Consider the following 12,856-nt stretch of genomic DNA (forward strand, 5'->3'; position numbering starts at 1 on the left):
ACAGAACAGAGCAAGGCGAGCATTTGTGCTTATAAAACCTAAACTTTTTTTATTTATTTTTTTAAATGACCGAGCGTTTCGCTAGATAAGAGCCGTATTCATCGTCTGGTATCGTTTAAAGCCCTTTGTACAACACCCAGGATACGCACACGCAATGGGCATTTTAAACGATAAACTGACACAAAGACATTTGAATATGTGTGTATGGTCCTCCTTCCGCACATTTGTAAACACTGACTCGTCAAGCGTGACCTTTTCAACGTAATTGCGTATTACGTGACGTCACGAACGCGCATAACAGAACAGAGCAAGGCGAGCATTTGTGCTTATAAAAACTAAACTTTTTTTATTTATTTTTTTAAATGACCGAGCGTTTCGCTAGATAAGACCCTTATTCATCGTCTGGTATCGTTTAAAGCCCTTTGAAGCAGCACTGACACTGTCATCTGGACCTTGAACCGTTTGGTCCCCAGTTAAGTACATTATATGGAGAAATGTTTTCATCAAAATTCTTTTCGACTGAAGAAAGAAAGACATGGACATCTTGGATGACATGGGGGTGAGTAAATTATCAGCAAAAGTTTTTTTTAAAGTGAACTAATCCTTTAAGCAGTAGTTGAGGTGGCTGAAAATCATGGAATGTAAAAAAATTAGTGAAGCTTCGGTTGACATGTCATTTCGAATTGAGCGGAAATTTGCAAGATTAAACTTGCTTATTTTACAATATGGGCTTTAAAGGAGAGATATGAATCTATTACTAAGCCAAGATATTTGTATTGATTTACGATTCGTAATTTTTCTCCAGCAACTATTATGTCAGGATTAACTGAAGCTCTATTGGTTTTACTGAAGAACATGCCTACAGTTTTCGAAATATTTAGCTGCAGGCAGTTCTCCTGCAGCCAGGATGTAACACAAGTCATTGATTTAGTGAGTTTATCTGCAACAATGTCTTTAGAGCGACCATGAACAAATAGAACGGTGTCATCCGCATACATGAAACATTCTACTTCAGAGCAAACATTAGGCAAGTCATTGACATAAAGGCTAAATAAGAGGGGTCCTAATATTAAGCCCTGAGGAAACCCCGGTGGTTAGCCTTAGAGACTCAGAATTGCAGTTGTTAATTAGTACAGATAGTGTACGATCATGCAGGTAGGATTCAAACCAGCTAACAGTGTCACGAGAGAATTTAAATAGTGGAAGCTTGTTAAGTAGAACTGAGTGGTTCACTGTATCAAAGGCTTTCTTGAGATCCAAGAATACCGCCCCTGCTATCAGATAACAAAACCGAGAACAGACTTGAAAACAGACCTTAGAGTTGACGAGTGACATACAATAATGACTCCGTGACATGAACTAACACAGACAGGGTATTTATTAGGGGTGTAACGGTACGTGTATTCGTACCGAACCGTTTCGGTACAGGGCTTTCGGTTCGGTGCACGTGTGTACCGAATGACTGAATGCAATATTTTGTGTGCGGAACATAGGTACATTTTCGTGTTTCCACACGAACATATTAAGTGGCGGAAGTCTCCGCGTTCAGCGCAAATCCCGCCCTGCAGCTGATTCTAAAGTTTTACCAGTGTTTTACCCGTCGTCACTGTAACCTAAACCAATGAAATAGACCGCAGGGCGAAAAAAAGCTTTTCCGCTCTGCGTGCGCCGCCGCACTCTCCGTTCCGTGTGTGTGTGTGTCGGCCCGCTGCGCTCTCTGCTCAATGTTCGAGTCCGTGTTTGCGCTGCGCGTTCTGCTCTGTCGTTAACGGCCCAAACACTCCAATCATGTACCGATCACGCACTGGAAAAGCAAAGTCCGCTCAAATAAGGTGAAATTTCTCAGTAGTACACTTCTATTTGCTGAGCTGGTATAGTTATATATATCTGAGGAATTGCAATTTATAACAGCAAATTGTGCAATTAATTAGTTCATTTTTTTATCGATTCCCAGCCTTAATTTTTAAATATGAGCAGGCCTACAAGCTGGGATTGGTAATGCTGCACTGTAATCATAGTTATTTATTTATATTTTTCATTATATTTTATTATGTGATATTGGTTTGAGACTGAGAGTATTTTATTTAGTGGAGAACTTTGCAGCAGTATTTTATTTCTTATTCTTTTTTTATTTTATATATATGTTATTATATTTTATTAAAAAGTGTTTAAAAAAGTGTAAACAAACTGTTAAAAAAAAGTTTATAGTAATAAACAACCTGCAGTTTAATGTTTGCATTTCTTTCCCTTACTGTACCGAAAATAAACCGAACCGTGACTTTAAAACCGAGGTACGTACCGAACCGTGATTTTTGTGTACCGTTACACCCCTAGTATTTATGCACAGACACTAACAACATAAATGGGAACAGCTGGGTGCAATCACAAGTGATGGGAACAAACAAGGATTATGGGAAATGTGGTTCCAGGATGAATGGAGACAGGAAGGAAGGGACCTCTAGTGGACACCCAGTGGAAACACAACAGACACTGTGACATTTAACCATGGAAGGCCATTTTATTTAGCTCGTAATCTAATTTTCCGTGTAAATTGAGTAATAATTTGCTGTATTTTATTAGAAAATCGAGAACAATCCTTTCCAAAATTTATGCCAGAGAGTAATTCATCCCAATTTACATCATCGATTGAATCTATGAAGTTTTGTTGTTCCTGCTTTGGTATTCTAAAGGATTCTGTGGCTGGCAAAGGTTTGAAACGCTTTTTATTTAATTTTCTGGTGACCATTATGAGATTGTGATCAGACAATCCAGTAAGCATATTATAGTATTTCAAAATCCTTTCTGGCCTGTTTGTAAAAGCTAAATCAATTTGAGTACTCGTAGAATTAGTCATTCTTGTAGCGCCATTAATCACCTGAACCATATCCATTTTATCCATTACCTTTTTCAGGTTTTTCCTGATTTGCTTAACCCTCTGGGGTCTGAGGTGTTTTCTGGGTCCTGGAGGTGTTCTGACATGCTCTGACATTTGTGCTTATTTCTGTTACTTGTGACATTTTCATGGCTAAAGTCTTATTACACTGTATTCAGCACAAACTCTGCTACAATAATATGTCAGCAGCATGTATGTAAAAGTTTGTAGTTTTGAGATATCATTTATGCGTGGTTTGTGAAAATGACAAAAAAAAAGTCACTGAAATAAGGTCATGAAACCCAAACTGATTATTTACACAAGACTTTTGAAAATTGTATCAAGTAGCCTAGAATATTTGCTCCAAAACTATGTGAAAATCATCCTGACTACTCATTCAGATCAGACAATATATTGATTTAAAATGTGTAAGACATGTCTTGTGTAAGAAAGCTTTATGCGAGTAGGCGTTAACCACCATGAATATTGAGTGTTTCACACCTGAGAAAGACAGAGCCTCCCATAATGGCCCTATTAGGAGCTCTCAGGTCCTATGAGGAACTTTGAACAAAGAATGAGGAGATTTTAAAAAGAATGGCTTTTTGATTGTTTGGATTTATTTACAACACAACAATCCAAAGATACACAACAAATGGCAAAAAAGCACATTATTTAACACACTGAACTAAAGACAGAGACTTAACCAGTCACATTTGTGCCATTCCTGAAACATAGTGCATACCTGTCATTTCCCAGGTGTTTGATTTTTCACTTTACAATGTTCTGGTCATGTTGAAGTCAGCAGGACTATACCTAAAAAAAAAAACCCAAAAAACCTGTGAACATGCTGATATCAATTGAAACTAGGGCTGCACGATTTTGGGAATACATTTTAGATTTGTTCTGGTTAAAATTGTGCCTTGTAGGCATACATGCAGGGCTGCATAAAATAATAACAATAGTAGGCTATAGCAGGCATCGTTAAAAAGGAACACTTCAGTAACACTACACTAGAGAAAAATATTTATTATCATATGTTACTTCAAATGTTTACATCGATATGACGCGTTTCGTTGTCACGGCTACATAAACAAATTTCCGCACACAGGAAGACAGATGTTATGATAATATTTTACATGTATTTTAATCACAAAAACGAACGTTTGCATCAAGTGAAAGCATCAGGCACATTGGCTACCTACATAATAAGCTGTTGTAAATGTAAAATGTTCAATGCCGCTCTGATGTGGGCTCGGGTCGGGTATCCATCCTATTAAACCCACAGTGCTTTGATAGGATGCGGGGGGGCCGGCGCGCTCGTCCGCGGAATTTTTGGGGGGCCGGCCGACGCCGCCACCCGACCCCGCAAGGCAGCCCGACCCACGCGGGCAGGCGCGAGGGGCCCCCACGCCCTCGGGGGCCCGACGGGAGGCCCCCGGAGTCAGAGACCCCTTTAAGCAGTTCGGCCTCCGTCCTGGGTGGGTCGCCACACGTGACCCGTCCCACTAACCCACTATTTGTCCGTTTGACCACTGGTTTGGTGGGACCCCCCCCCACCCCGTCCCACAAAACCACTATTTGTCCAATAACCCACTATATGGCGCAAACGTCCAGTTGGCCACTCCCACCAGACTCCGAGGCCACGCCCCCCGTCCCACGATCCCACTATTTGTCCGTTTGACCGATGTTTTGTGCAGACCCCCCCGCCCACCCAACCCACGAAACCACTATTTGTCCAATAACCCACTATTTGGCGCAAACGTCCCGTTGGAATTATGGGATGGGACTTGGTTTTATGGACTCAGGGGAGGCCCCTGAGTGCTGTAAAATAGTTTTTATCAAAAAAATATTAAAGATGGGCTCATAAACCACGTGTCCACGAAGCCACTATTTGTCCAATAACCCACTATTTTTGTATCATGATTTTCCAATAAGTCTATATTGGACATAACATTTTTTAAAAATATTTTGTATTGATAAAAACTACTTTACTGCACTCAGGGGCCTCCCCTGAGTCCATAGCACCAAGTACCATCCCATAATTCCACTGTCCACGAACCCACTATTTTTTTCCATTGAATAAATGCTACGTGGGATCATCCCACGAACCCACTATTTGTCCAATAACCCACTATTTTTGTAAAATGATTTTCCCGCCATACATGAAAATATGCTGCAAATGGACACAATCCCACCTGCAATCTATTTTACTGCAGTTATTTAACAAAGCATGTGTTTTTCACCCTTTTTCGACCTTCCGACCCCTGAACGAGGTCTTAGGTCCACCAATTAGCATAAAAAAACGACAAGACAAATGTAACATTACAAATATTTATTAGAACACAAACAATTTATTAGAACTTGTGAACAAATGGAACATTACAAATATTTATTAGAACACAAACAATTTATTAGAACTTTTGAACAAATGGAACATTACAAATATTTATTAGAACACAAACAATTAGAACTTTTGAACAAATGGAACAAATGTAACTAATAAAAATGTCGGGGTGCTTTCCGCTGCCGCTTTTTTGCTGCACTCAGCAGCTTCTGGGCCACCTTGTGTGGGGACTTCATCGGGGACAGCCGGACCATGAGTGTTTTCATTCTGATGACCCTCTGGTGCCGCTTTGCTGGGCTAGGCTCCTCCTGCAAAGAGCGAGATGGGCAAAGAATCAGTGAACACGCCCACTCGTCAGACAAACGGTTAAACGGACCCACCAAAAGTTGGACTTACCGAAGCAGACTCCCTCGGGTCATCCTCTTCCTCCTCTGTCTGCGGAGGGGTGGCGGGGGGGGGCGGCCGCTTTCTCCTGGCCACCTTTGGCCCGGAGGAGGTGGTGGGGCGCTCCGGGGTCCCCGGAGGGGCCTCCTCACCCTCCACGGCTGACTCGAAAAGCCTACGCTGCTCCGCGGCCTGCTTGGCGTCAAGATTCAGCGCGTAGAATTTGTCAGCCGTGGAGGTGTCGTGGCACATAAATCTGCTGACCTTGTGCCTGTCCCCGGGGCTGTGGGTGTTCTTGGCCTGTACAGAGAGGAAAGCACAGTTTGGAAACAAACATGCGCACGTCAGAAGTTCACAAGGCAGAAACATGGGCTGGGTAACTCACGTGGGTTGCGATGGAGGTCCTAACGTCGGTGAACGTCGGAGCTCCTGGCAGCTCCAACCCAGCCCATGCCTCCTGAAAATACTGATTCAGGTTTTTACATGAGCTGGGCTTGGAGGTGAAAAAGAAGTAGTGGGCGTCGCTACCGCCCACTAACTCCTTCCTCATTGCCAGGAACTCCGTTAGCCACCCGTACTCCTCCTCGGTCATGGCCAGCTGAGCGGCCCCGAACGCCTGGTTGGTCTTGTGGGAAGCAATCTGTGGAAACAGCGAAAAACGACATAAGACACGTAAGCGAGAGAGAGAGAGAGAGAGAGAGACAGAGAGAGAGAGACAGAGAAAACACTCACATTAATCACATAGCACCCATCCATTGCACTCTGTCGCGCTGCCTCCACCTCCCCAATGGTCATGTTCTGGAACACCCCACCGCGATGCCCATAGATACAGGCAAGGTAGGCGGTGAGGTGCCCATAAAATGACCATTGGTCCTTCCTGTCGCTGGTCACCTTGAGACGGGCTGTGAGGGGAAAAAAAGACAAGCGTTAAGGGGCATGTGTGTGTGGTACGCCAAGGTTTGAGAGGTAAGAGGAGGCAAAAACTTACCCAGGATCTCAGGAATGGCGACCTTGGTGGAGGCAACGCACTGGCGGAGAGCGGCCTTGGGGATGAGGTGGCCCTCCTTTGCCTGCTTGACAGCCACCTCATGAACGACCACCTTCCGCCTGACAGAGCGGATCAAGCTTTTAATTTCCCTGTTGAGGCCGACCATCACCGTGCGGGACAGCCGGCAGTTGGGCGGCGGGGTCTCGGTCACGTAGGCCAGGAACTGGGAAACGTTCTTCAGGTATATTTGGATCGTCGGCTCCGCGATCTTGGCCTGGTTCAGGGAGTTGTGCCAAGACCGCATCCTCGCCGTCTGATTTAGGAAGGCCAGGCTGGCCAGGTCCGTGTGCCCCGCCGCCATGTACGCCACAAATTTCCTGATGCGAAAGACCTTGGAACCGACATTGTTAACCAGCCTCGGAGTGGGGTCGGCGCCCTCCTGGTGGCCGCGGAACTCCTCGAGGAGGAGATCTGCGAAAAGAGAGAGAAAACAAACACAAGAGCAAATGGGGTCAGAACAAAAACACTGGGGTCGGAACATTATACGCAGAGGGAGAGAGGGAGAAGAGACAAAGTACTCACTCAGAACTGGCACGTGGTCGGGGAACGGGTACTTCTCTTGCTGCTGAGGTGGCTGGGCGGGGGTGAGAGGCTGCTCGGTGGGGGCCTCGCCGGCCGGCTCTCCAGATGACCCGGCACGGGGCTCACCTTCCTCCTCCTCCTCGGCCTCTCCCCTCTCGGGGGAGCCAAGAGCGGCCATCAGTCTCCCAGTCACCCTGGCGACCTGGGCAGAGGCGCTGGGCTGCGACCTCCTCCTCAGCAATCGGTAGCGGCGGGTCACGTCTCTGAGTGCCCGGCTCAGGGTGTCCACCTGCCTGTTGAGGTCGGCCACGTTGTCCCGGAGGCGGGTGACGAGGCGCATGCAGCCAGGGTTGCTGCAGGGAAACTGTGGAGCGTTAGGGTCGGCGTCCAGCGCCTCCTCACCTGGAATCACCTCCTCTGGAGCAGCGGTTGTGGGATCCTCCAGGTCCAGGGATGAGGCCAGTGGCACCGTCGGGTTGGTCGCCCTCAGCTCGGCGAGGTCCCCCAGAATTTTCTTTCTCTTCACAGCCTGGATCAACTGCCGACGAGCTGCGGCCGTCAGCTCTGTGTGGCCCTTGAGGTGGCGGTCTATCCGGGAGCTGGATTTTCCGCATGCAGCCACCGGGCAAGGGCCCTTCCAGATGTCCACCCTCCCGGATGGAATGGCCAGCAGCAGCTTGCGCTCAGCTTTGTTGCGGACCCCGTGGCTGTTGGTGAGGTGCTGGCTCAGCTGGTGATAGGTCCTGTGGCAGAGCGGACAATCCTCGGTACCCATCGTCGTTGTTAGGGGGTCGATAAAGAAAAGTGAGGAACGTGTCAGGAACCTGGTGCAGTGTGTTCGGGTGTGTGGGTGTAAAAAGCTTGAGGAGTATGAGTTTGAATGACAAAGATTGATCCGTGCGGGCATCATTTATACTCTTTTTGAGCTATGCTCATATCTATGCACCAGTCTGCGTACACGTCACACAGAAGGAAGCGCCCGCGCCCTCAGATCAGATGGACATGGCTGTGTATAAAAGATAAAAACAATATAAATACTGTTCGTTTTCTCACACAAACCGCTCGTTTCGTGTCTTAGGCCATCAATGTGTACTTACGATGGGGAATTGTTTAATTTGGACGATGGGGAATTGTTTTAATTTGGACTCTGTGTATGCTCTTTGAGACAATGACCATAGACCTGCATGATTTGACTGTCAGACAAGAACGGTTTGACCTAAAAATATAAAAATTGAAACTACAGCGGAAAAAAAGACACCTACATCTTGGATGCCCTTGAGGTAAGCTAAAACATACCAAAATTTAATTTCAAAGTGAACTATCCCTTTAAAATCTTTCTTGTCTTCAAATCGCATTCTTCTTCTTCTGATGTAAATCCAATAATCTCACAGCGTGTCTTCCAAACTCGACAAAAGCAGAGGACTGATGAAGTTTGGCGGCGCTTTGTTGTTGAGGTAATGGGCGCGTTCACGCGACGCATGAATGATTTGCATCTCTATATGTTTAGCACGTGTGGGTGTGGTCACATTAAAACTAATGAGCAAGCGTTAGAGAAACTGGATATCTTGTTGGTTTTATACAAATTACTTAAACAGAGAATATTTGTTTTCATTTTGAATCAGATCATTTAAAACTACACACTTAAATGATTATAAAGATACAGAGCTCATAAATGTGTGACAAGTATTCACTGAGTTTTGTTTATGTTTATAGACGTGCTCAAGAAAAAAAAAGTTCACGAGACGGAGAGGCAGAAAGCACACCCTGTTTAATTTCTTTATTTTACAAAAGCACAACGTTTTGTTTTGATTGTAAGTGGACACATACAAAAGTAGACATCTCACAGATTCGTTTTTCATATTTATTAAGTCTGTATGACTGAGTATTTTAAGTTTTATTTAGCTGCTATGTAAAACAAAATCGCGCAAATCACGCCGGCGTGATTGCCGACCCCAGAGGGTTAACTTCCCAATTAACATTCAAGTCACCTAATATTATAAGTTCTTTTGCGGGATTAAGTTGTTTTAATAAAATATCCAGCTTTTCATAAAAATCTGCATTTGATGAAGGAGGTCTATAAATAACCACAAGAATAAAATACATTTGAGGTGACAAAGTTACATTTAAACCAATAACTTCCAAATCAATCTCATCTGTGACATGAATTTCATTAGTTAAAAGTTTCCTTGGCATAAATCATGACCTCCCCTCCCTTGGAAACCTGTCTGTCTTTACGAAACATTTTGTAACCAGGAAAAGATATTATTGCAGAGGGGGTGAAGTTTCCTTAAATGACAAGTTCGGTATTTTACACTTAAAGCCCTGTTTACAGATCGTATCTGATGAAAAAAATCCAAAAAAAAATCGCTGAAAAAGATGCTTTCCAACAGGTTTTATCGTAGTTTTTGTCCAACTCCATGACTTGTATTGAATGTGCTGTGTGAGGTGCGGTATTACTCCGCCGCTGGAGTGTCTATTATTCAAGCTCTCAACGGAAGAATCACGGGTGTGACACGTTTGGCAAAATAGGTCCACAAAAGCTAAATAAACCTAAAATTCTCGCGACAGCAGCATCTGTCCAAATTTTAATCTTAACCATTCTATTTCATCAGATACGATCTGTAAACAGGGCTTTAAGTGTAAAATACCGAACTTGTCCTTTAAGCCATGTCTCAGAAAGGCATAAGAAGTCAATATTAGAATCAGTAAGTAGGTGGCGGACTTGATCACTTTTTACCTTGATACTTCGTATAGTTAAATGTGCACATAGAATGCCTTTTGGTTTAGATCTTGAGTCCCAAATTAGTTTGGAGTTATTAAATGTCTGAAATACCCCAAGTTTCCGGTGTTTTATTATCGCTGGATTTGGCAGTTTCCTGTTTCTATTGTTTACATAGCGCAGAAATTGTGGAGCTAACTGCAAACAGTTACCCGTTGCACGGCTCCCAACCCCAAAAGAAAGAGAAGATGGGGCTCGAACTTTACTTGCCGATGTAGAAAGGGTCTGACGGCCGGCCACTCCGGTAAGATCCGTATCAGCTTGTGGACTGCCGACAACATTCCCCCACGCCGACCCCACAGAGGCTCCCACAGCACAGCTCAACGAGCACGATCGACTCCGATAAAACGGCGCACCCCGGCCATCCCGGAAGGCGTCCTCGTCCAAACACCCAACCGACGGGGGCATCCGACACGACGGAGGGAGCAGCACAGCGAAGCCGGCAGACCCGCCGCCGCCGCCAATCCCCGACGGATCCGCCCAACCGACGACCACACCCATTCCAAACACCGATCCCTCCTGTACGTTTCTTGGGATGCTACCGCAGTAGTTAGATGTGATGATATGGTGGTTATCTGATGTTGGATTTGTCGGACCGGGGCATTGGTGGATGTCCCCGGACAACAAAAGGCAGATGGTGATTATTAGTGCGAGGCTCTGTTGCGGCTTGAGTGCCGATTTGGTGTGCTTTCTGATTTCGCTATACAGATGTGGATGAATGAGAGTAGCAGCCAGGACGTGTTTTCCAAGTCCAAAATGTTTGGTGACTTTGATTATCACAAACTCCACTGATATAGGTATAGTTATGCAGTTAGAACTATAAGAATCATTCAGAATTTGACTAGTTTCTGTATAAAAAAATGTGTTTGTAAGCAGTGCACAGGCAAAGAGTGCTATCCCTGCCACACCCGGCGCGGCCATCTTGGATCGGTCAGGGAACAGCAGCTGTCGTGTCTGCAGTTTGCTATTTGTGAGGTAAAAATGTATCATTCCAATTACACAAGTGATTAAAAGCCAATTCAGAAATAATAAATACATGACATCAATTACTCAAAGATTAATCTAAAAGTAAGCAATGCATTCCTGACAGAAACACAGTAGTGTGTGAGTGTTTTCCAACAGGGAAACACTGAAACAGCACTGTATGGGGAAGATCCTGGTTACAGATTCCCAAAGACTGCTCTGTCACCTACCCTTAAATACCCAGACCAGAACAAAAGGCTTATACCAATATTTTTTAGAGTTGGTTTTGGGTCAATTCCTGTTTCCCAGGGGGTAGCACCTAGTTTCGGGGGAGATATCTTGAGTAACTTGCCCAACACAATCAAATCAGTTGTACAATCAAATCAGTTTAAGTTGAGAAAGAGAACCTTTCATAATATTTTCAAAAAAAATCTAACTTAACTGAGACTCCCTGTCTCTCACTGTCTGTGCCTGCCTATCTGTTTGTGTACTACTGCTATCTGTTGTCTCCTGCTCTGCTGCCTAAAGACAAATGCAACATTTCCATGTTAGCATTTTTCTCATATTTCTTGTGGACAATTTTTATTTTCAATTTAATTCTTTGAAATAATAGGCTATAGGGTTCTTACTTTGCGTTGGTGCACTAAAAAATGTCCTGATGTCTGTCTTTCTTTTTTCTGCCATGATGGTTGGCTGGCTGGCTAAACACACCCACACTAGAGTTCTCAACGGGTCGGGTCGGCCCGACGGGACCCGCGGGGTCGGGCCGGGTTCGGGTCGAAAATATAAGCAAATGACTCGGGTCGGGTCGGACCTCGGGCTTAATCTTTTCCGCTCAGTGAAAAAAAATATTTTTTTATTAATCATCGCTGCAGTTCACTGTAAAAAGTCTGGCTGCTGCGTGTGCGTGTAACGTGGCGTGCATCATGGAGAGGGGTGCGTGCAGACCTGACGCCTGCGTGCGCGCGCTGCGTCTCCTTTAGCCGGGAGAAGAAGATGGAGTTGGTGAAAAGTAAACTTGCTGCAGGTGAATTCACCATCGCTACTACAGGAGTGTGAAATCAGAGGTCTGGAAAGTGTTTGGACTGGTGCTGGATTCTGATGGAAATTCTACAGGTTATGTACAGCCCGCCCACTGGCTGGGTACATGTTTGAGTTATTTTTATTTATTATTGTGTGAAGATTTTTATTTAGACTAAGGCATATTTATATAGCCTATTTATATATTTAAAGTTTATTGTTTCAGTTGTTTGTATTGTTAAAAGGCGTGGACATTAAAGGTTGATTTGAATTCCCGTCTGCTGGTCAATACGTGTATGAGAAAAAAAAAATACACGGCCGTCGGGCCGCGGGCCGGGTTCGGGCAGATAATTAATGTTGATGTGTCGGGTTAGTTCGGGTCCGGGCTTTAAAAGCCACGGGCCGGGTCGGGTCGGGTTGTAATTTTCAGGCCCGTTGAGAACTCTAACCCACACACACAATGTTCAGGTTATTTACAGTAGCAGAAGGACTTTTTTCTATCATATATTACCTTCTATATTTGGTTTTAATGTTGCTAGTCAGTGAGGATAACCAGTGGCGCCTTAGCTTTAATATCAATATAGCACTGGTACAACTAGCTTCTCTCATTGACCAGGATTCAAAGAGTACAATCCAACGCATTTTTTTTTTTTTTTAAATAGAATAGATAAGAAAGTGTTAGTAGTACTGGATCAAGTGCTCAAGTGCTGCCGAAAAAGATATGTCTTCAGCAGTTTCTTAAAGATGGCTACAGATTCAGCAGCTCTGGCTGAGTTAGGCAGATCATTCCACCAGCAGGGAACAGTCATGGTAAAGGTCCGAGAGAGAGATTTCGTGCCTCTTTGAGATGGCACCACCAGACGTCGCTCACTTGCAGAGCGCAAGTTTCTGGATGGCACATAAGTCTGAATTAATGAGTTCAGG

At 44.5% G+C, this 12,856-nt stretch overlaps 1 protein-coding gene across 1 annotated transcript; it reads right to left on the reverse strand.

Annotated features, from left to right (window-relative positions):
• Window positions 1–5,190: 5,190 nt before the first annotated feature.
• Window positions 5,191–6,894, reverse strand: LOC306997240 (uncharacterized protein). The gene is made up of 5 exons (XM_079610462.1): window positions 6,589–6,894; window positions 6,333–6,502; window positions 5,986–6,240; window positions 5,613–5,900; window positions 5,191–5,524 (listed from the first exon to the last, which is right to left on the reverse strand). Exons 1-5 carry the CDS (start codon window positions 6,890–6,892, stop codon window positions 5,369–5,371), a joined length of 1,173 nt encoding a protein of 390 aa, XP_079466588.1. The 5' UTR covers window positions 6,893–6,894; the 3' UTR covers window positions 5,191–5,368.
• Between the last annotated feature and the right edge of the window lie 5,962 nt (window positions 6,895–12,856).

Source organism: Phoxinus phoxinus (genome assembly GCF_949152265.1).
Source record: "Phoxinus phoxinus genome assembly, chromosome: 4".
Classification (NCBI taxonomy): domain Eukaryota; kingdom Metazoa; phylum Chordata; class Actinopteri; order Cypriniformes; family Leuciscidae; genus Phoxinus; species Phoxinus phoxinus.

Excerpts from the sequence above, each read along its gene's own strand:
- LOC306997240 (XM_079610462.1), bottom strand. The coding sequence starts at position 6,892 with ATGCGGTCTTGGCACAACTCCCTGAACCAGGCCAAGATCGCGGAGCCG. Across the intron at positions 6,503-6,588 it reads CGCCATTCCTGAGATCCTGG|CCCGTCTCAAGGTGACCAGC; the intron begins GTAAGTTTTTGC and ends TTCCCCTCACAG. Across the intron at positions 5,901-5,985 it reads GGACCTCCATCGCAACCCAC|GCCAAGAACACCCACAGCCC; the intron begins GTGAGTTACCCA and ends CTCTCTGTACAG.